At 30.7% G+C, this 25,889-nt stretch overlaps 1 protein-coding gene across 1 annotated transcript; it reads left to right on the forward strand.

Annotated features, from left to right (window-relative positions):
* The first annotated feature begins 1,849 nt into the window (after nucleotides 1–1,849).
* Nucleotides 1,850–12,596, forward strand: LOC129989412 (zinc finger protein OZF-like). Its single transcript, XM_056097935.1, has 2 exons — nucleotides 1,850–2,218; nucleotides 10,244–12,596. Exon 2 carries the CDS (start codon nucleotides 10,771–10,773, stop codon nucleotides 12,043–12,045), a length of 1,275 nt encoding a protein of 424 aa, XP_055953910.1. The 5' UTR covers nucleotides 1,850–2,218; nucleotides 10,244–10,770; the 3' UTR covers nucleotides 12,046–12,596.
* Nucleotides 12,597–25,889: the final 13,293 nt, after the last annotated feature.

A 25,889-nucleotide genomic window follows, 5' to 3' on the forward strand; every position in this document is an offset into this window, starting at 1 on the left:
TTCAAGCAAAGACATTTCATATTTTGGCACTTTGTTCTAAGGTGTTTCACACATACATTTGATGAATTCTTGGCCGCTTCCATTGGACGGAGCAATTGCAACTGACCGGAGAGGAATTGTGTGGTCAGGAATAACTTCAATTCTAAGCAAATTCTTAGGGCATAAAGTGAATTGTTTATACTTGCGCATATAGTTGTATAAAATATACTTTTTTAAAAAAAATTTCCAAGTTGATAGAAACAATACTCTGTCACATTCAATGCCACTGCCAAAATATTGTGCAAATTACCTTGCTCCTTGTCGACGTCATAAATAAAAACTCGCACAATAGTTCCCCAAAGAATCTATTTCAGCTTACTTCTTAAATTTGATCCTTTTTCAAAACTATTTATTTAATTTCTTTATTGGAGTAAACCATTTTCTGAAAAATTTGAATGAAATATATATATGTCATTTCTTTAAAATGTTTACTTAAGTTCTATATTCTGCCAGTAGATGGCGTCAGCAGTAAATAGAATATTTGCAATCAAAGTCATGTGACAAGCAGTTAAAAATGATCTTTATGGAATAGTGCATCGTCAAATGCGAATATCGGAAAAGTCAAGGTCACTCCAATGAAGTGGAGCGGTAACTTCACATTTTCCAGTTAAGTCATCGCTCCGATAAATTTCAGTGATATGCAATTGAGCGATACGATAATTCCAAGAACAACCGATACGTTCACTTTTCAACCCATTCACAGATTTCTCCTTTTTCCTTTATTCACGTTTAGGGGATGGGACCCTTAGAACACAAGAGAAGAATGTTTTGTGTTTCTGGGATTTTCTTTCCACTCCCTGGAGGGTCGAGGATCAGCTGATACCCCTTCTTTTCTTTCAGAGATATCGGCTCAGCCCGTTTAAGTTTTGATAATTTGAACAATTTGATATTTTCAAAGTTCTTCCCCCCCCCTTTTTTTTAATTCAGTCTACCTATTTTGTGCTCAGTATGCAAATTGTTTTGTTATTTAACAAAAAAGTTAAGACTTGTTAACATACAAATTATGTAAAAGTAGTAAATTAGAAATGCAAATGGTTAATTTCTCCTAATTGAATTAAGCATAAAAGTGAATTCAAAAGAATAAAGAATTTAAAGCAAAAGAAGAAAATCTGGATATCTGCACAATCTGACTGAATAAAAGAGAATAAACGAAACTCTAACGTTTACACAATTAAAGAAAAATGTCATGATTGATAAAAATGGAAAATATTTCTGAAGATAGAATCTTGTAAGAGAACGTTTTTTGCAGGCTCTGAAAGTAAATTCAGGCCCTACTACAGAGATATCAAGAGAATCTATAATTAACAAAAAGATAAAACATACGCAATAAGTTTTCATCTTTAGAATAACAAGTCAATATTTTGATTCATATTTAATATAAAGAATATGCTATCATGAGTAAGCAAGAAAATAAAATGTATACAATAAATATGCGCCTTAAATATAACAATGAAAGACATTCTTCTCATATCCATTCACTATCCTGAATATATAAGCACTTGTTCAGGAAGTATATCCTAGGCCATTATAAACTCAGTCAAAAGTTTAGAGTGGGATTAAAAAAAACAGAGTATACTGATATGTTAGAGGATATATTTATTTGACAGAGTTGAAAGTTGCGCTAAAAACTACATTTAACATTTGAATCTCGAAGTGTAACAAGCAATAAGTGGAGGAATCACCACGCTCATGTCAACCTTTAGGAGTCCAATCACAGTAAAGTTCACATCAACCATCCTCATGTCTGTATAAGCTGTGCTGTGATTGTACTCATTTAGGTTGACATGCTCTGGTCGATCTCTAGAAAGTGTCAATTTCTCGAATTATGCCGTATCGCAGAGAAAGAAATCCCGTGCGCCGTATTTATTTGAAGAAAATGAACTTTAGATATTCATTTCGTTGTTTAACTGACCATTTGATCAATTTCATTCTATTTCATCTGTAAATACTCTAATCAATTTCTATCATTGTTATAAGTAAATTACCTGACAAGTGTCTCTGTCTTGTGTTAAGAATACTAAACTATTCTAAAACGTAAGTTAACTAACAAATCATCACAATTTTTGCCGTAAATCGGAATATTTAAATGCGAAGATAGGTCAACAAGAAATAATTGCTTATAAATGCTAACACTGATGATTTTTACTGGATTGAAAGAAAACACAGAGAATACTTTCATGTAAGCTTTTAATTTATTTATTTTGATGCAAGGTATCTCTTTTTATTTTTAAAAGTTTTTGTGTTAAATATTACAAAAATGCTAAAATAAATTTGCAAATTGAATAAAACAGAAGAATCGGGGGTCAAATTCATGTAAAGGTTGAAAAATACTAAAAATGAGTATTAAATATATGCAAGCAGTACTACGACCTAGTTAGAGGCCAGAGTACTAAATATAACCCATTTCTTTTACCAGAACTGGTAAAGCAACATTTTGCATTCTAAATTCAAGAATTTAAAAACATTAATCATTGATTAGCACTGCATTTTACCTAAATAATTTTCATTCTTCCTTATTTATTTTCTTTTAGAATGATATGAAATGCAAGCTTTAGTAATTATATATTTTAAAATTTACTATGATATAAAAAGCTAAATTATGCAGTTATTTGAAAATTGTATGCTAATGATATAAATATATTTTTGCCATGCATACTCATCCTTAATAGGATAATTTTACTATAATAGGAAATATTTTTTTAAAATTTTAATCCATCATATGCACTTAAAAGAAAAACTTTTACATTTGAAAGGACATTGAATAAATAAATACTGTAATTTGTTATGTTAAGGAAATGCCACCAAAATATTAGGTGCTTGCCTGTATTTTGATCATTTTTTCACTTTAAAAAGGCATTTATTGAGAAAAATTGGTACAGTAGATATCAATCAAAATATGTTCCATCATTTTTACAACTTTTTCCCATTTTCATCCAGTAGGTCTTCCAATTGATAGTCTTTGAATTTTTTTGATCCTCCAGGCTGTTTTTTGTCATTGACATCAAAATCACCACTCTTAAATTGTTGCAACCAAAACTGACAATTGGGATATGATAAAGCAGCAACACTATAACTTTCTAGAAGTGTCTAATGCACTCCAGCAGCAGATTTCTTTAAATCAAACAAAAAAGCAATGAATGTTAAAAATGCAGTTTGGAGTCTTTATGCACTGAATAATTCAATAATACTAAATGGAAAACTTTCAAAATGATAACAGTAAAGTAATAGTAAATTAATAAAACCCAAAACCATTGTTGTTTATATAGATACTTCGCTTGTTTATCAATGGATGTTGTGGATAAAAATACATGCAAGCACCTAATAATATTTCCTTTGAAGCATAATTTGTTATTGTATATCGAAGAATTTCACTTGAGGGAACTTAGTCAAATTTTAGTTGCAAAATTTTCTGTTAAGAGGTGATTTTGTTTGATTAAATACTAGCATGCATTTAACAATTAAGTATCTTACAGGTAATAAATTTATTATGTTAAAATTTTGTTTTTAAGAATAACATTGTGAAGAAAATATTATTTTTACCATAAGCATTTCTTCATTCTGCTAGTTAATGTTTATACATATGAGTTATGTGAAAGTTAATTTCGTATACTCTTATGTATGGCTATATAAATGATTTTTGTCGAAAATGAATCTGAACAATAACAATGCAAATTTTATTTCCAAAATGTGCTCTTTAATTGTTGAGAAGTGGGATTTTAATTTTTACTCAATAATATACTAAATAATCACTTTATTTTTGTTTTACTTTATTTATACTTGTGAAATTTTTCTATTATGTAATATTTGAATTTTATTATCATAATATCACTCAAAAATTGCATTTTTTAAAGTGTTTATGCTGCATTTTTTTTTGTAATGAATTAGTATAGCTTAAATTTAATAAGAAAACAATATTATGCAATAGACATTAATCTCAAATTACATAAAATTCTATTTATCTCGCCGTTTTATTAATTTGAAATTTAATTCATGAAATTTTAACTGTAGGTAATTGTGAATAAAGCATGTCTGATATTTGAAATTGATTTGAAACATATTATTTTGATGGTATGTTGCTCTTATTAAATTGTATATTTTATTTATTCAATTTCAACGTGTCTATCTCTATTTTGTAAACATTTATAGAGATAAAAAAAATATATATATTTTTTGTACTCCTTTTTAAATTAAATGCACTAGCTTTTCATTGCCATATTTCCTTTAGAGTTAAAGATTCATGCAATAGAATTTTTATTTTGTTGAAAATATGAATGTAAAAAATGGTAAAATACAACGGCACTCTTATGAATATATTTTACCAACTGTTTTATGAATTCTTATTCATAAGCATTCTAATATAGAACTTCAAGTCCAATAATATATATATATATATATATATATATATATATATATATATATAATGATAAATGTATCTTCTAATATACATGTAAAAAGAACACAACATCTTATTTTAAATTCAAAAGGTTTTTTTAGCTTTCATATTTTACATATTTAGGACCTAAGAAATACTACAAAATTCATCAGTTTTTAAATGAGAATATTTGATAAGAATTGCTTTCTCTTTATATCATATTTAATAAAAAGTAATAATACACTCTTTTTACCAAGTAATGAAAATTAAATAATTGAATTAATTTCTATTAAGTATTTTTATTTGTTGAAGTATTATTAAGTATTTTTATTTGTTGAAGATAGTATATTGATAATAAATGCTGCTAAAAAGTAAGTTGTTGTAAATTCCCATCAGATATTTCAGTAAAACAAATATTTCCTTGTTTATATTTCATATCACACCATTAAGAACTGTTTTGATCTGATATTTATTTACAAATTAAAAAGATACTGAACAAATCAATAGATTTTTATTTTACATGTAACATGAATTTCGTTTTTTATATATATTACTCAAAAATATTTATTATGGCAGTACAAGAAGGACGAAGGCTTTTAAAGAATTAATTAGTATTATTGGTGTATTTTAAATATTTTGAATTGAACTAGATTGATATTTTTCAACTTGTATAAAATGCCATTTTTAATATTATTTAGTCTTTATGTGAAGTGTCATCTTTCTTGAATATTATTCTAAAACAAATCTTAACTGTCACTTTTATTTATTTTAAAGTGGTGGTGAACAAACTAAAAAGTTTCAGATTGAGCAAACACTTTCTTTTTTGTTTTAATAATAAAATAAATAATTTGCTAAAAATGCAAGAAGAAGAAGGGGAAAAAAAAAAAAAAACTTTTGAAGGGAAAAATTCTAATTATTGACTAAAGGAGAAAATTGACCTTTTTCAGAAACAGTGGGTGTTTTGGTATTAATTAGCTGAAATTATTGTTGTTATTTACTTTTATTAGAAAATAGTATATTATAAGTGAAGTGAGTGGTGAAGAAATATTCTAATAAATAGACACTAACTTAAAATTATTCCAAAATTTATTCCAGTATCCACCCCTCTCTCTTAAAAAAAAATGATTTTTATATATCCACTGTTGCACAAAACACATTGGTCTTTTGTGCCTTAACAAAAGTAGTGCAATGTTATGATCCTAAAGCAAAAATCTTAGCCAATGCTTTAATGTAGAAAATAAATTATATTGCCGAGAGCTCATAATGAAAAATAATTATTTCATTTCTGTGAAAGTTTGCTTAACTTAATGAATAGATAATTGTAGGATGCTTATTTTATTCAAAATGTGATTTTATATAAGTTGTTTTACATTTTAAATATAGTGAAATGATTACATTGCATTTTTAAGGGGGTGGGGAAATCATGTAAGAATTTAAGAATTCAGTTTAGAGAATATTTATTAATTTTAAAGACCAAATGTAAATATGTTTTTTCTAGAATTAAAAAGAAAAAAAATTCTTTGTGTAAAACACATCTAAAATCTGTCCATTCAAAATAAATTTAAAAATTTTCCCTTCACAATCGTCTTGATTATCAGTACTTGTATTTATATTTCTACTTTCAATGAAGATCAACATTCAAAATGGTCGATTTTCAACTAATCACTATAGATTTATTCCCGCTTTTCCTTACATGAGAGGTTTAGGAGTACAGTAGACTCCCGATTATCTGAGCCTGCCGCACTAAGTTTTTTTGTTTGCTTCCAAGCAAAGAGAAAATGCTTCCAAAGCAAGAAGCAAACACAAATGACTGATTTCTTCAAAAAGGTGTAGTTCTACAGTTATGCTTTTGTAATTACATAATACATTACAGTATTAAAACAGTACATATGTATTCATTTTTCTGTGTATCCTTGACGCCTCTCGTAAGTACAAAGCAATTTTCTGTTTTCATTAACAAAATGCATTTTAAGTTAGTTTTGAGTGATATACTCAAATATTAAGCGTTAGTTAAACATTTCCTGCTGTTTATTTTACGTTTTATTGTACATAAAACGATTTTTCAAAGTTGGAATGACTGTTTTCTCTTTTGCTATACCCGTTTTTAGCTTTTTTTTCGGATTAGCCGCGCCACCCAATTCCGCGGATAATCGGAAGTGTAATGTATTTCAAAATCATAATCTTATTTGCTATCGTATTTTGGGTAGTTTTGCTGTTTACATAATCTGCTTATATGCAATAAGTAGAAAAGAAATTTTATCTGCGATTACATTTTTTTGTTTAAAGAATAAGACAATGGAGAATTTTCCTCTTGGCAACTGAAAAGTTATGATCCATAAAAAGATAATATTACTTAAATTTACTTTCCTAACAGATAGCAGCAGATTATTGGATTCGGAATGAAAAACTTAAGTATACTGAATAATTTAAAAGTAGTCATTTTGTTTAATTTTATTGCATACATTTCACATGCAATAAATGCATGATGCTAAATAGCTTTGAATGTCCGATGCTTTTTTTTACTTTTTTCGTATACGTATTGTAGAGAAAGTGTAATAATCTTCAAGAAATTCGAACTGAAGATTTTAACAAATCTCCATATTTTAAAAATCTTAAAAAAAAAAAAAAAAAAAAAACATTTTTGGAAAATGTGTTTTTCTATCTGTGGCAAAGATAACTCAAAAACGCTTTGAGCTAGAAAGCTGAAATTTGGTATACGGTCTTTACACCAAATTTGTTTCATTCGATGAAGAAAAGGCGTGTCTAACTATTAATGTATGCCAAGGATGAATCGCTAAATAACTCGCTAAGGATGACACAATAAATTCAATAAAAAATACTAAATTCTTGCAGAAGTTAATATTTCGTAGCTATTGCACATCAATGCCATGCAAGGTGTTCTCTGTTCTCTGACATGGCAAATTTATTAGAGAATGTGCGAGTAAGTTTTGGGGAGATTACTTCCTCTAGCTAGTCCTTGACATAAATAGGAATGAAATAAAACATAGCTGGAATACATTTTATTATATATCCTATATAATAAAATGCGTCATGGAAGCCTCAATCAAAAAGTTTTTCATTCGAATAAAATTTGTTATTTCGTATGCAACTCTTATTTTCCCCCATGTAAATATCAAATATTTCTCAGCTTTTAATCACAACTATCACTCATTGCCAATTCTTAAAGTTTAATTGCTATCTTCCGACATTTTAACTTTTCTTTCATTTTATGAAATAAACTCGTTTAAGTATTCTTGCATAGCTTTTTAACCTTCATCTTCTGAAAGTAGTTAAAATATGAATGCAATCGTATGTGGATGTTTTTTTTTTTTTTTTTTTCATATGGACTCTTCCGCCTTCTACTCTTCATTAACAGAGTCATTAATTGATTCAGTCCTCGTTTGAGCTACAAAATCAACTTTTGTAATAATTTAAATTTTAAAAATAATTTTAGAATCCAACTTCGAAAGTGCACACAAATACAAATTTAGTGCCTAATGGCTTCAGATATTTATGAATATCAAGCCATTTGCAAGAATATATGCCATAGTTGATGTTTCTCCTCCAAGTCTGCATCCTTGATGATAACTCGCTTTACATCCTGCACGCATCGTTCGAAGCAGAAACCAACCCTCTAGAATCAAACGGTCAGGCCGGGTTATTAGCGAGAGGATTAAAGATTGTCTCTTGAAATTATTGCTGTTATTTTTATTGCTTTATCTAATTTTTTTCTCTTATTTTAGCACGTTTTAACTTTTTAATGCATATCATGTGTCTTTAAAATTGCTATTTTTTTAGCATGAGCTTACAATTGCCATTTTTAGAGGGAAAGAGGTAATTAGGACGTCTTCGATTATGATCTGAAATAATTCCCCGTTTGACTTTCGACTCTTCCAATTTTCAGTTTCATTTAGTTTCTCGAAAGTTTTTGACGAAGAATTATCGCTTAAACTTGTTGCTAAACAGGATCGTCAGGTACGAGTGTCTACCTAAAACAGGATGTCGACAAAACTAGGAAATAGGGGAAAATCGGGAAAATTCGTAAAAATATCTAAAAATCAGGGGAAGGATTGCGGACGAAAGCTTGGTATTGATAAGCGATTTTGCGCTATCATTTCTCCATAATAATAGCCTAATGTTGCCAAAACGATCTTAGCAACAGCAACCAAGGACGATTTTCGTTCAAGTGTATGGCAACTTTTTGAAATTTCATTATGATAAGAAGAGTGTTAAGCTGTTGAATGTTGCTAGTAGCGACTCTAATTGAACCTTTCAGGAAGGTCGGTTTTTACTTCCAAGAGAGAGAGTAAATTTAGGTTTCACCTGTTCTCAATTCAAAACTTTAAATGGCTTGTAATTTTGCTGAATATCAGCTTAAAGAATTAAAAGCAATAAAAAGTAAATAAATAAATAAATCCTTGAGATAGCTCAAAAAAGAAAGAAAAAAAAAAAAAAAGAGTTAGAATTGAGGAAAAAATTGCAAGCTTCAAAAAATAAATAAAATGGTTTTAACATTTTTTTTAATTCACTGAAAGCAGGACTGGTTGTTTTAAACTAAGTATTTTTTAATTTTATTCTTATAATTGATCTTTCAGTTTTGAAATTAATAGTTTTTATTTGCAATTTTTTACATTTTAATTATAATATTTAGGCAGTTATTATAATTAGTATCCTATATCTAGCATTTTTAATAATAAAGGGAATTAAAACACATTTTATTCATTATAAATCGTAAGCCTTTATTATGAAAAGTAATTTCGTATGAATTATTGAAGAAAAAATATTTAAAATAATATTTTGGCAGATACTGTTTAAATCTTTTCTAAAATATATATTATTAGGTGCGTATAATCATACTATTTTTATATTTATGCTGCATACCAGCATACCATTCTGGTCCTTATGCAAAGAGCACTAACTAGTTATTGAATTGTTTTAAAATTTGGAGAAAAGATCATAATAAATTTACTATTAACATAATTTAATTTGTGTTGTAAAGAGTACTTTAAATTTTTTTCTAGAATTCTTATCAAATTTTAGAAAAAAAGTATTTTTTTTTTTAATTTCCAATATTGTTTATCATATAAAACATGTAATATACTGTTTTAATTGTGTTTATTCTTTGGATCTTCATTTCATTTTTAAAAAAATTAAATTTCATGAAAATTTATCTTTATATTAAATAACTCGTAAAGATATTTTATTAAAGTATAGTGTACACATACAGTGATTCTGTGCACGGCGAATGTTAGAATTAGCAGCTGTAAGTTAAGAAAGTGTTGCAAATTTAGTCAGGGAAATTTTTTTCACAACTTCAGTAGCCACCCTGTAAAAACTCCATTCTTTTTCTGCTTGTCTTTTGCTTATTCTAGAATGGAAACTCCAGGCAATTTGTACCGATAAATATGCTTCCCAGGGTGTGAATAGAAATGTCATATATTCAAAATCTTCAGAGCAGTGAAAAATTATTAATTAGGTGCGAGGCTCCTGAAACCTTTTAAGGAGTTAAATTTAGTAACTCTAAATTGTATAACATGAAAGTATTAATTTTTTAAAAAGTCTTTTCGCACATGCTAAATAGATGAGGCAACCGGATCCCAAGATAAAACGGATAATAATTCATAAAAGTGATCTCTGAGATCTAATTCCATATTTTTATTTATTTTTTATAACGAAGATGCTGCCTTTCAAATCTGGGCATTTTATTCTAAGCATCCCTTTACTTGCATTTTCTTTACTTTTAAACTCTCTAGACCTGTTGAAAATTTTATATATGCTTAACGATTTTTTTTATTAATTCTAAGTGTAAAAATACATTTTTTAAAAATTTAGATTCTGAAGTTGCTGATTGAGGAAGCCTGATGGATGGTGTAATTGCAGTGTGGGTGCCCTGACAATGAGAATGGCAGCAGAGTCACCGTATCTTTCCGAAAGAAGGGGTCAACGACAAGAAGCCGATCTTTCAGATGTAGTGAATCCACCTGTCAAATACGATGTTTGTTGTTTGGAATTCAAAGACAGAAAAGAGAAAAGAGCAAATGTTTTCATATGCTCAAATTTTTAAATCTGCCTAATATTCTCATATTTTTACATATTTTTGTGAATATTTTGATTTGCATATAGAAAAGTGAAATTTTATGCTTATAAGTTTAATAGTAAAATATATTCACTGCAAGGAAATGTAAAAACTCATCTTTCCATCCAAACATCTAAAAGGAAACTCATTTACATAGTATATGCATGCACATTTTCACTCGAGCCTTTGAAATTTCGTTAGAATTTGAGATTCATTGTTTTTGGCTTATGAGATTTTTCAAAGAAAATTTTTTTTAAAGCGATATTTTCTTATTACTTATACGATGAAAGAGCCATATGATTTATGCAGACAAATGGTTTCTCAGCAGGAAATTCCAAAGGAAGACTTGCATACAGAAGAGAAGCCTGATGCATTCGAAATTTGCGGTAAAACTTGTTCTCATTTGTCGCATTTAGAAAGCGACACGAAAGGAAAACCATATATATGCGAGATTTGCTGTAAAGCACCTTTTCGACAGTCTACATTAATTGAACATAAAGAGACTCGCACACAGGAGAGACCGTTTGCATGTGAAGTGTGTAATAAGGCATTTACTAGAAGGGATACCTTAAGAAAACATTCATTTATACATTCTAATGAGAGACCGTTTGCTTGTGAAGTGTGCCATAAAGCATTTACTAGAAGGGATTTCTTAAGAACACATTCATTTGTGCATTCCAATGAGAAACCATTTGCTTGTGAAGTATGCCATAAAGCATTTACTAGAAAGGATGCCTTAAGAACACATTCACGCATGCATTCTAATGAGAGACCGTTTTCTTGTGAAGTGTGCCATAAAGCATTTACTAGAAGGGATGCCTTAAGAACACATTCATTTATACATTCTAATGAGAAACCGTTTCCTTGTGAAGTGTGCCATAAAGCATTTACTAGAAGGAATACCCTAAGAACACATTTATTTACACATACTAATGAGAGACCGTTTGCATGTGAAGTGTGCCATAAAGCATTTTCTACTAAGGGTACCTTAACTAAGCATTTATGGATTCATAAGGAAGGGAAGAAACCATGTGCATGCGATATTTGCGGTCACTCATTTTCTAGGAACGCTTGTTTAAAGAAACATTTACTAACGCATACGGAAGAGAAACCTTACTTATGTAAGATTTGTCATAAAACATTTTCTTACAGCTCTACTCTGCATATGCACATTCGGAGACATACGCTAAAGAAACCTTTTGCATGTGACATTTGCAGTAAAGCATTTTATACCAACACGGAATTAAAGATACATTTACTGTCTCATACGAAAGAGAAACCGTTTGCATGCATTATTTGTAATAAAGCATTTTCTAAGAATTGGTTTTTAAAAGTGCATTTGCGAACGCACACGCAAGAGAAACCGTATGCATGTGACGTGTGTCATAAAGAATTTTCTATAAAGGGCAATTTACAGAAACATATACGGACGCATACTAAAGAGAGGCCGTATGCATGTCAGTCGTGTGGTAGAGCCTTTGCTGTCATCTCGAATTTAAAAAGACATTTACAGCTTCATATGAAAGATAAACCGGGCGCATCTAATGTGCGTCATTAAACATTTGTTTACAACTCGGATATAACGATACATTTACGGACGTATACTTAAGAGTGACCGTCAGTTATCTTATAAAGCCGTTTCTGACAGATGGAATTTCAAAAAATACTTTTTCAGATTCATATGACAGGGAACCTTTTTAAGTGGAACTCTTATAATAGAACAAGTTTAAAGAAGAATTTACGTGTGACATGTAAAAGAGAAACCATGGATGAGTTCATTGTAATAAAGCATTTACTTTACTGGATTATTTATAAATGCATATGCGGACACATACAAAAGGAAGCCTTTATCCATGTGATATTTGAAATTCAAAATTCTTTGAACATGTCAGTTTACATAAACATTTGTCGACACATACGAAAATGAAATCTTTGGAATGTAACAGTTGTAATAAAAAATGTGTGTGCTCATATTTAAAGAGAACTCTTCAGACGCACATTACAGCAAAAATATAAACCGGAGAACTGTGATATTTGTAAATCGTTTTGTCTAAAATTGTCTTTTAACAGATATTTAGTTTAACAAACTAACGCCAAGTAAATATGTTATGGTGAAATGTATAGTTTAAGATTTTTTTTAAATATAAATCATTTGTAAAAACTTTTTTTCTATTAAAAATGGAATAATTTATACAAGAATGGCATTGCATTTCTTATTTTGACTTGCAAATTATTTGATTCTCGTATCAGCTTCCATTATTCTATTATCATGAATTCCTTTCACTTTCTATAATTTCGTCCGTTGCCAGATACGTCATGCAAAATTGTTGCTTTTTAATACAAATTGCTGAGATGCAGGGGAGAAATTTGCTCCCTTCATTAAACCATTTATTCCCCCCACCCCTCCCCCTTCGGCAAGAAATTAAAAGTTTCGTCGACAAAAATCTTCACCCCTTCGGAACGATTGCGGTGAGTTGAGCATTAATGAATAAGATAATTTAAAAATCATTATAAAGTTACTATATGGAAAACAGTCGACACATCCAAGTAACTGCTTTTTAGTCAACCGAATGACGTTTGGAAAATGACGATGAAATTACGTTTGGAAAATGGTCGGCAGGGGGACAAATCTATATATTCTTTTCCCTGGATGTCGACGGGGTTAAGTTCACGTATTTTTAGACCTCTCATTCAAATGTCATTCATTAACTTTATAATTTTCATTAGCTTTGACAATAACCAACACTGTGGCAAATGAATAAGATGACGCATTTTCGCCAATTATTTTTCATCTTTTGTCTAATATATCATTTTGATTTATCAAAAGTTATGATCATGCACGACTTCGATCACCTGTCGGTAAAATTATTAGAAAAACTGAAGCATTTGTATTATAAATAGCCGCTTTTGGCAAGCGGTCGGTTCGCTAGTAGTAATGGTCTCTAAAATTTTTAATTAACGATTTATGTATCGTCTCTTAATAGTTTCTTCAGCAAAATATTTTTAAGCTTCAGATTTCGGCGGTCACATAACTCATATTATTAAAGAATCCGTACGATATTTTTGTTCACTACATCTCTCTAATTTGCTCTGAGCTGCCATAAGATTTGAATTTGAAAAGGAAGAAATAAAATTTCAATAAATACTAACACCAAGCATATTTTTTTTAAAAAAAATGACTACAGAAAATTTAATTTTTCAGCATTATAATCTATCTCTGAGTATTTTTTTGATAATTTATGCCATATTTCAGAGAATTATTCAATAAAAATGTCTCTAGTTCATGATAAAATTCAGTCTGTTGTTAATAATATTCAATTCATACGATTTTGGTAATCATTTTGCAATTTATATAAAATGGCTTCGATATTTTAAGGGGTTTTCCCCAATATTTTACACTTTTTTTTTTCTATTTTAAAAATTTCCCGAATATCACTACTTTTGAGATTATTTATTTATTTTTAGTTTTTGCATTCTTAGTTATTTTCCCCTATATTTCGTTTGACTCTTCATTTTCTTTGGGTTTCTTTTCTCTTTGTTATGAATAAAGGTGAGAAAAAAAAACAAGTGTGCAAGTCTGCAATTAAAAAAATTTCTGCACTATGATAAAAACTTTGAGACCCTCCCAGGTCACAAGGCAACCGCCTCCAGCGCCTGTGCGGAAATCCCCACTGAATAAGACATTAAATATTCCCATTTGTCGGTGTTAGAGGTCCAATGAGATCAATATAAGCGTCACTAAATCTTTCTGAAGATAGTTGAAAATCATCGAAACTTGGTTTTTGTGCCGACTAATCTTAATTTTTTTTGGCACGTTATGCAAGATCGAGTCCAAAGCTACACATTGGATACTTAGCCAAATAAATTTAAATAATAAGAGCTTTACAGATGGTTTAATGCCAGAATGGGCTTAAACCATCTGTTGATGAAATATTTTCATGCTATAACTTTCAGGAATATATGGTCTGATATTCGTTGCATACCACAAAGACTTCCCAGAAGATAATGGATACTGCTTGAAGTTCAAGGAAATACCTGATGTCTTCAGATTCTTTAATTCTCTATTCATATTTTCTTCATCTGCTATTTTATCGTAGTCAATCAAAGAAATTTTTTTTCACTTCTATATAAAGTATCTGCAACGATGTTGACTCGATCTTCAATGTGCTATATATCAGTTGAAAATTGGGAAATATATTGTAAATATCTAAGTTGACGAAGTGATGCTTTCTCTGGTTTTTGTTTAAATGCAAAGGTTATGGGCTTATAGTCTGTGAATATTTTAAATGTTCTTCCTTCCAGTAAAAATTTGAAGTGTTTAATGGAGAGGTAAATTCCTAATAATTCTCCATTGTAAGTACTTTAATGCTTCTGTGCTTAATTTTATATTTTGGAGAATAAAATGCAATAGGTTTCCATCCATTATCCTCATATTGTTGAAGTGCCGATCCAATCGCCGAATTTGAAACCTCTGTATATATCGACAGAGGTAGTTCCTGATTCAGAAATGAAAAGATTGTTGTATTGGCTAAATCATCTTTACATCGTTGAAATTGTTCCTTAGCTTCATCTTTCGATTGATTTTTTTTTTTTTCGTTTTTTGTCCTGCACCTTTAATGTAGCCAAGTAGTAAATATTAATTTTTTTATGCATTCTTTAAATATCGCCGAAAACAATTAATAAGGCCTAAGAATGCTCTGAGCTTGTGTTGGAAATATGTAATTAAAATAGTGTGAACTCTGTCTGGTAGGGGTCGTGAACCTTGAGGAGTAATTAAATAACCCTATAATTATGTTTCTTATGTGCGAAGTCCGTAATCGTTTAATATTTCACACACAAATGATTCTGTGTTGTTCCTCACTAACAGGTGCAGTTAGAATGTCATCTAAGTAGGGAAAAGCGAAGTTTAGGCCAGAAAAAACCATTTATAAATCTTTGAAATGTTGTTAGGGCATTCCTCAAACCCAAACTCATTACATTAAATTCTTTCCGCTCTATTACATATTAAAAATCAAAAGATGATTTTCTCATTTCACTCTACAGCACATATTTCTCCGCCACAGTGCAATAAATCGCCTTTTAGTCTAATCATTCTGAAGTCCCTTACTTAAAAACGATAATTTCAAAGCAAAAATGCTTTAACCTCAATGGAATCGACACCCCTTTCTCATGCAACACCCCAAATTCATCGATTAAATGACGGGAAAAAACATAAATCACTGAAAAAAACCTTCTTACTATGCCGTCTTTTCGGAAAAGTGGAACTTGCTCTCATATAACCTTTCTATTCATTAATTAGTACTATTTGCGCTCTACAAAGTAAGCGCAAATAGATTTACTGGAGATTAACTACATTTGGCAAGAAAACTTGGCGAACAATTAGAGGAATTATAGAGAATGCCTGTTTCTCGTTCAGATAAGATATTCTTGACGGTTGAGGGTTGTTTCTTGTGGCACAATCAGCTTCCCCCCTCCCCCGATAAAACTAATTAAACCCCTGTAAGAACTCGAGAAACATCTTAGAAATTTTACCTCTGGATTGGTGTTCGATGTGTCTGATTTTTTACTCCATTGCTTTGAACATGATTTTAAATATGAAAAATACTATTAATGTTTTTGAAACATCAAAATTAAAGCCATCATCTGTATATAATGGATATCAATATCAACAATATCGTAATAGCTTAAAAATGTAATCAAATGCCGCTGCGCTAACAAAAATATGAAGAGTGTAAAAAACGTTTCAAAAAAAAAATCAGCAGTATTTTCTCCAAAATTATTCATTTTTGTAAGTCGGATGAAGCTAAGAGAAACATGTAGTAAAAATTAAAAGAAGAGTTTGAGACAGATGAATCCTTCTCAAAAATATATCATGAGGAAATGTCTCCTCTCTTTCAAAGTGAATATGAATTTTTGACAGTTACTAATCTTTGTACATTATAAATTCAAACATCATTCATATTTTTTTTTTAAATGTCTACCCTAAGATAGTCAATAAACATTTCTATTGCAGAAAATGCTTCCAAAACAGAAATCAAAATCATAACGTAGATTGAATAATTGTATAATAATTTTTATAATTTGGAAAATACTGTCTTCTAAGGAAAATCGGACAACTTATATATATATATATATATATATATATATATATATATATATATAAACATAATTTTTTAAGCAGAATCATGGCCAAAGGCAGAGAGAAGACACTTTGAAATTTTTAAACTTCGTTTTTCTTCCATCCCGGGAGGCATATTCATGTACAAAAGGACGGACAAAATACAAAACGCATCCGTTCACAATGCGACATAAGAGCAGAAGAACGTAAAAGAGGGGGAAATATTTTGTGCTTATATACAATGAGATTCTGATAGGGTTTTCTTTACACGTGTCGATTTAGGCGGGGAGTGGGGGGGGGGTTAAATATCTTTTAAAAGAATTAGCTTAGGTGGAAAATTTTTTATCCCTTCATTCGGAGGGTGGGAACTTGTCGACTTTAGCAATTTTAGAACTCGTGTTGAATGAATTAAATAAGAAAGTTGGAATTGGATCAGGAAATAAGAGAGTATTTTAGAATGAAGTTAATATGGGCTAAATTAAGATAAAAATTAGGAAATTAATTAAGTGTAAATTAGATTTTAAAATATCATTATATATATATATATATATATATATATATATATATATATATATATATATATATATATATATATATATATATATATATATATATATATATATATATATATGTGTGTGTGTGTGTGTGTGTGTGTGTGTGTGTAGGACATGCAACTTTAAATTATCATTAATACTGGGAATTTTTAGCAATCAAAATAAAATAATTATTATATAACCAATTAATATTATTTTTATAATAAAATAATATTAATTGGTCATATTAATATATTACAGGACCAAATATATTACAGTGGAAGAAAGTAGTCTGGTTTAATCTAACATATATATATATATAATTTTAAATCAGATATTTTATGCAAACTGAGAATTAATATAAATAACTAAAATTTAAAGCAAAGAAAAAGATGAATAAATGGTTATTTGTTTAAAGAAATAATATATAAACTTGTTTAACTCTTCTGTCGGTTTGTGACTATTTATTTTAAATGCACAATTTTTTAAAGGAAATTATTTTTTATAAATACAAATTACTGGTTTGTTTTTCCTCTTAATATCTAATTATTACATGATAGACAACATTTCCAAAATGTTTTAAATGTGAAATTTTAACCAGAATGCTTCAACTTTAATATATGCATTAACACGTGCTTTAATTAGTCATTATATTGAAAAATTAAATTTTTATATTGAAGTAAATATTCTTTAATCGAGATTTTTATACAATGTATTTTCATTGACGGAAATATAACTTTTCCTGCAGTACTTGGTCTGGGCTGATACTACAGAGATTAAATATGAAAATTATACTTCAGTTTATTAGATTAAATTAGTATTGCGCACATCAAAATTATAATTTTTATAAATATTTCCGATACGGTGAAGTTATACATGTTTTCTTTTTAATAAACTTTTAGATCTAAATGTCACTCATTTCATTTATTATTTTCAGTAGTATTCTAAAAAGCGGAATTATTCTTTTCAAAAGAGCAGTTACCAGAGACATGAAGTGTCATTTTTACAATGAAATTGATTGATTATCTTACGTCATTCGTTGTCAATGCACCAAACGTTATATACAAAGATAATATTTATAATATGTCAGCCATTTCAAATACATATAACCGGTGAAGAGTGCTATCAAATACATATAAGAAGAGTGCTTTCTCTTCTAAAAACTTCTATTGCTCTCTTCGTTCTCGGAGGCCCCGTTATAACACTATTTAATGAGTGAATGCAAATGATACACAAACTTTTTGCTGAACGACATTGAAACCCCTTCAACCCCCTCTTCTTTCTCATCCTTCCTGTGTACAAACCGCAATTCTAAGGGGTATGAAATCGAGAATAGCAAGTTCCACACAGTCGTTCGGAAAGGGGAATAGTAAGGTCTATACAGTCGTTCGCGAACGGAATAGCTGCGTCCGTACCGTAGCTCTTGAACGGGAATAGTGGGACTCACTCCGTCGTTCAAGAACGAACCACATTTGCAGAAAATTTCGACTTGGTAAAGTACGTTCACTTAGATGATCCGAGTTTCCAGACATAACAACTATTTAGAGCTTTTCTAGCTTAAATTGTATAACAAGGCTTGAAAACAAGAAACGCTTCCTTATAAAAGCTCACATTGATACTTTTTATTAGATCGAAAGGAAGGAAAAGGAGGCTTCCATGAAAATTTCAATTGATCAATTTTGTTTTAAGGTACCTTATTTTATTCTTAAAAATTGTCTGCATTAAATATCACAGAAATGCTGAAATTCATTTGCAAATTCTTAATTTAAGTGAATACTTTTCTTTAAAAAAACATCTTAATTTGAGTATTAGATACTCCTTCTTGAGTATTAAAATTTCTTTAATCAGTATTCGCAATGGATATATATATATATATATATATATATATATATATATATATATATATATATATATATAGAGAGAGAGAGAGAGAGAGAGAGAGAGAGAATAAATTGATTTTGTTGTTTCCAAAATTTGTATACCCTACTGTCGAAAACTGACTGGTTATGAGATTATTTTTAGACTTTCTTATATCTGGCAACCTCTTTTTTTATGAACACTTCTTTTTCAATGTTTATGTTTTCATGTAATGTTTTGTGTACGTCGTAGTTTTACTGTCTGTCCACGTAGTTTTATTGTCCTGCAGTGTCCAAGAACACTGCTAGACAATCGTCTATGTTTACGGCGGGCGTTATAGAAACAGGTTACTGTAGGAAGAGTTCATTTCGCTGAGGTAGAAATTAATTCAAGTTTCTTACGTTGGGACGTTTAGCTCCAAATTGGCGATATTTGGCATTGTTGCATTTAATTCTTGAAAACAAATTTAAAAAATAATTCACTAAGCTGAAAAGCATTTGCATACTCGGAATATTGAAGATATCTGATATTCCTGCCATATGTATACAAAGAACAAAACAAATCAAATAGAAAAACTGAATAATTATTTGTACGTCTAACGATCGCTCAAGAAGAAAAAAAATAATTAAGAAATAAAATCATGCATGAAAGAACATTAATCGTCTTCATTTCATTTGTTTTAAATTTATATAAGTTATTAATATCAAATTCTCCGCAGCAAACGCGAGGTAATCTGTCTAATTTAACATAAAAACTATAACGTAATTAATCGTAATTATTTCATAATCTTTATAAAAGGTTGTTTTTATTCTGTTCTAAAGTAAAATGTTCATTGTTAAATATGCCCGAAGTCTTTCCAAATTTATATTTATTTCTTTTTCTGATGTATATACTATTTCCTGCAACACAAAATTAACGGTTACCATACTATCAATTTTCAGATTTTTAAAAATCAAACTTAGATTGTAACTTATTTTCAATATGCACAAGCTTTTTACAGCATAATTAATTACGCAAAGTTTATATGTAAAAGTATTCTGAATTTGAGGATAATTCAAGTGTTCATTCATGCACGTGCCAGATGTCCCGGATTTAAAGGAACACAACTAAATAAGCCCAACATCGCTTTACATTATTCTACGAAAAACGCGGTAAAAGTTTGTTTTTGTTTTCCAGATTACCATTTATTCATTTCCCCCGGCTTGAAAAAGAAATACAATTATTTGAAAGAAAAATTTTTTTTCTCACGAACTGTCAATTCAAATAATAGAGTGATAAATGAGCTTTTCTTTCCAATGTATATCAGTAGTCATGAGCTCGAAGCAATAAAGGATCCAAATTCCTGCATGCATTTTATCATTTCGGGGTTGAAAATTCTTCACTCCCAATGTTCTTCCCATTTCTATTCAAAGCCCATCAACGCCGTTTGAGAATACTTATCTCTTACCGTTTTATTATCACAATCAGTGCACCTGAGTAGAAAGGAATCTCGTTAAATACTTTAATCCTTCTAACTCCCATTAACGTGCATAAATTTTTAGATTCTTGGAATCATAGTTAAGAAGGAAAGCTATTGACACAACAGGAGGCGAGAAAACAAGCCTGAATAAATGACCATTTTTCTTTATTTTATTGAAAAAAAAGTAATGCGCTATCTATAATATAATATTTTCTTCATACCATTATATAGTTGAATAATATTTCGCAATAAAAATTTAATAGAATTACTTTTTAACAATTGCATATGCTCATTCAATTCCAGAAAAGAAATTAAATCGTTTTAATCTCTAAATATTTTCATATAGCATAATAGAATCACTATTTTTAATTTCAAAGTAATTCTTGTTTCTTTTAAAACTATAAATACAATTTCTCATAATTATTATTTAACACTAAGAGCAAAAGGTAAAAACAAAGTTTTTTTTTTTTTTTCCTCATTTTTTTTATCTTGGCAATGATTGTGATAGGAGATAACTGAATTAATTATACCTGTACATTTAAGGAAATTATTCAATAATTTCGATGAAAATAAAATACTGAATTGTAAAATATACTTCTTTAAAAAATAATGAAATTCAAAGTTCACTACAAGAACTTTTTTTAATAAATTTTCAATACACTTCAAATAAAAAATTCAAAATCAATAATCAATTAATTTTACTTATACAAACAGCTGAGTATAATTTGCTTTAAAAGTTTCAGTTGTTCCAGGAATACTCAAAACTTCCGTTTTGTCCAGTGTCGAAACTTCATTTTTAATTTTCCTAATAGAGAATTCTGAAACTCCAGTCGCCTGAGCAGCTCTTTTCATGGCTTGTGGAAGAGGAACTTTCAAAGATTTTGCTGCAGTTTCTTCGGAGTAAAACTCTGCGACATTATGCACAATTTTACGTGCTTGTGATTTTAAAGTCTCTCCTTTCTTAAATCGAAAAGGCATTTTAAAAGATGTCAAAATTTAAGACAAAAAAAAATTAAATAATGAAATGCAGTTAATATTAACCAAAGAAAAGATTAATAAAATATAAAAGAAGTCAGCTAAGCTAATATAAAGATATGTGAAGCTAGAAGACGAATGAGAAATAGGTTTTCTTTTATCGCTTCACATTGACGCCAAGAAAAAGTATACCCCCCCCCCAGACTTCTGTCCGATTCCACCCATTCAAAATGGATCGTCCCTACCGCAACCTGTTTCTATAACGCCCGCCGTAAACATAGACGATTGTCTAGCAGTGTTCTTGTCGTGGACAGACAGTAGATGTTCGTGAATGTAACTAGATGTAGTTAAAGTAGATTAAAAGCTTTAGTAAGTTTTTGAAGAGTATTGAGTTTTATATACTACATCACATGAGTATTGAGAATTAGGAATAATGATCCATAATCGAGTTTGGAAATCGATATCCGACATCTGGCGTCCGCGACAGGATATCTGCTACGATTCGAGTAAGCTATAATTTTTGAGCTTGTTATATTTTCGCAATGGAGAAACAAAAAATTCTCGAAAACAGTATCGGAGACTCTTTACGATTGCTCATAGTGACTTTTTGAACTGTGTAAATGAGTTGACTGTCGAAGATAAAATTTTGAAATTAAAAATTGTAGAAAAGAAAGCAAAACTAATGGTAGCGGGTGAGTACGAATTTCGAGAACTATTGTTTGCTTCCGAAGAGACTGAGGAAAACATCAATATTGAAATCGACATTTCAGAGAGTTATATTGATAAGTGGCGAGTTTTAGAAAAGACGTTACATTATATTTTGGATGAGAAAAAAGGACATTCTTCGGCTTCTACTGTTTCCGGAGCGGTGAGTACTACACCGAACGATTCATTGCATTGCCCTAAAATCAATTTATCTACTTTTGATGGAAATATAAAGAACTGGTTGTGTTTTTGGGGACAATTTCAAAAAAATGATAACGATTCCAACCTCAATAATCATGATAAATATGCTTATTTAGCACAAGCTATGGAGAAAAGTTCACCCGCTGACGAGTTTATTAAAAGTCCCCCCCCCCTGGCGATGAAAATTGTGAAAAAACGGTTAACCAGTTAAAGCTACGCTATGGCAGAGAAGAGTTGCTCGTCGGGGTTTACGTGAGAGATCTGTTATCTATTATACTATTTAAAAAAAGTTTCAAAAAATTCCATACGTAAACTGTATGATCAGTTAAGAACAAAACGAAGAGCTTTAGAGACTTTGGGAGTGATCAAGGATAAATATGCAGCACTGTTGTTCCCTTTAGTTGGATCTTATCTCCCTGACGAGACTTTAAAGGCATGGGAGCGATTCCAAACTACACATAGACGAGTGAGTGAGGAGGTGACATATAATTTAAGAACCGAGGAAGAAGTTACCTCTTCAAGTTAGAAAATGCCAAGTAATGATCTAGATCGGCTTTTTGATTTTCTCCAGGATGGAGGGAGAAGAAAGAATTTTGTTAGCTTCCCAAAGTTTTGATCAATTTAAAAAGTCAAACATTTCCAACAACCGTCGAGAGTCTAACTAGAAGAAGTTTCAAACCAGAGTATCATCAGCAACTGATCTTTTGTCATCTAATCTCAATAAGAAGAAGCTCTGCATTTTTTGTACTGAAAAACATAATACATGGAACTGTAAAAAAGTTACTAAAGTGACTTTCCATGAAAAACAAAGTGCTGTAGAGAAGGCCCGTTGTTGTTCAAGTGCAAATTCAAGTGCCAATTATGTGGGAAGAAACAACATTTATTTTTGTGTAGAACATTGTCACCAGAACCCAATTCTTCCTTTGTCCATACAGATGTTAAAGTTCAAGAAACAGTGATACAACATGACGAAACTCTGGCCAACTGGTCTAAATCTTCCAATGTTTTCCTACAAGCTTTATCCATTCTTGTGAGAGGAGAAACTACTAAACATAAAGCACGGGCCATCATTGATTCTGGATCTCAGTGGTCGTATATTCTGAAAGAAACAGTTGAAGAAATGAATTACAAGGCCAAAAGGAAAGAGTATTTACAACACTCACTGTTCGGTGGTTCCAATACCTCAACCTGCCAGTATGATGTGTACATGATATATTTGTCAAGCGTTTCAGAGGAGTATAACTGTCATTTTGAAGTACTCGGACAGGAAGTGATTTGTGACTCAGTATTATCTAGAAAACAAGGGTCACATTTTAAAGAACTTAGAGACTACAACATTCATTTGGCAGAAGATTTGGAAGGTCCAATGGAAATTCTCATAGGAGATGATGTTGCAGGAAAGCTGATTACCGGAAACCATCTCCAACTAAAAAATGGAATCACTGCAATTGAAACAAAGCTAGGTTGGATGGTTATTGGACATGCCAATAGTGAGAATACAAGCTTATTAATCACTTCAATGCTCACGACAAATGCTTGCATAACAGATTTGTGGACTGTTGAGTCTTTTGGTATCACAGACCCATCTGGAAAAAAGACGGCGGTTGAATTACAAGAAGCAGCGAGGCAGTATTTCTTAGACATAGTTAAAATAGAGAACGATAGGTATGTTGTGAGTTTACCTTGGGTTGGAAAAAATTGGAGTTATTGCTGATATTCGCAAGTTTGTCTTTGATCTTCTGATAAAGATTTTTTGCGTTTTATGTGGATCGGAGAAGATGGTAAATAGAAGTACTTTAGACATTGTCGTGTAGTTTTTGGTGTGTCATGCAGTCCTTTTTTGCTTGAGATTGTTATTCTGAACCACTTGCAAGATGTTTTAGATCATCAAGATAAAAAAATATCCAGAGAGGATGGTAACATTATAAATGAAGAGTTTATGTGGATAATTGTGTGACAAGTGTGCCAAATGAGAAAGAGCTTGAATTCTTCATTGAGGTTGCGACCAATGTCATGGCTGAGAGAAGTTTTGAACTAAGAGACTGGGAAAGCACAGATTTTACAGATAGAAGCACTCCTGTGACGATTGTTTTAGGATTACTGTGGGGAAAGGTCTCGATACTTTGGGTATCAATATGAACAGCCTGAAGGAACTTTGTGTGGAGAGTGTGACGAAGAAAATTATTCTTTCCGCAGCTCATCGTATCTTCGATCCTATTGGTGCAACTTATCCTGTTGCATAGTTTGCAAACCTGCTGCTACAGAAAACTTGGGAGCGAAAATTGAATTGGGAGGAAGAAGTGAACTCTGATACTAGAGAAGAGTTTCTGAAGTGGACGAGAAACATATTTCATCTTAAAAAATGTGCAAATTCCTCGATACTTAAAAACTGGTGATGCGGATGAGAAATGTTTCTTGCATTTTTTCAGTGATGCGAGCATGTATGTTTATGCAGCAGTAGCTGTTCTTGGAGTTGAGACGAGTAAGTATATCAAAGTTCAGTTGTTAAGTACTAAAGCCAGAATTTCCCCAACGGGGAAAAAAGACCACTATTGCAAGACTAGAGTTGTTGGCGGCTACAATTACTGCACGCCTTGCCTCATCTATCACAAGAGAGATCCCGCATGAAGAAATCTATTTGTGGTCTGACTCAACGAAAGTGATAACTTGGATAAAAAGAGAAGATGTTTGGAGTGCCTTCGTACAAAACCGTGTTGTTGAAATCAGAACGTTGACTTCCAAAAAAAATTGGAGACATGTGCCTGGTTCGTTTAACCCTGCCGATCTTCCAAGTAGGGGTTGTTCTGTAAAGGAACTAGTGCAGTCCAAATGGTGGGAGGGCCATACTAGCTACCTTTACCTGCTGATCAGTGGCCTTTCACAGATGTAGTAGTCAATGAGGATGAAGTGCTGAAGGAACGAAAGAAAACTCTTGTGTCTACCCCGACTGCCTGTTTGAGTGCTCACGCCATCGAAAATGTGAATTTGGAAGAATCTGATTGATACTATAGTTTCTTTTCGCAATATGAGAAAATTGTACGTATAATCGGCTGGATAATGAGATATTTTAGAAATTGTGAAAAACCAAAAGAGCTGAGAAAATGTGATATTCTGCATGCAGAAGACTTTGAAGAAGCGGCGAAAATAGTAATAAAGATCATTCAAAGTGAAGTATTCTTTAACGAGAAATTGAAAACTTTAAGAGTTTACAAAGATGAGGATGGCATCATCAGATTGAGAACAAAAATTGAGTATTGCGAAGACAGTCATTATTTTCGAATACCTGCAGTTCTTCCTTCTCAACATCATGTTGTGAAACTTTTAATAGTTTCTTTTCACAAAAGACACGGCCATGTGGGGACTAAAATGCTACTTAATCTGCTAAGAGAACATTTTTGAATATTAAATGGCCGAAAAACTGTGTGATAGATCATCTCAAATTGTGTTGTCTGCAAGAGGCATTCTGGAAAAAATTTAGATGCAGAGCCAGCCCGAATTATCAAAGATCGAATCAGAGACACTGCTGTATTAGAAATTGTAGGAGTGGACTTAGC

The sequence above is a fragment of the Argiope bruennichi genome, chromosome 10, assembly GCF_947563725.1.
Source record: "Argiope bruennichi chromosome 10, qqArgBrue1.1, whole genome shotgun sequence".
NCBI classification, from domain to species: Eukaryota; Metazoa; Arthropoda; class Arachnida; order Araneae; family Araneidae; genus Argiope; species Argiope bruennichi.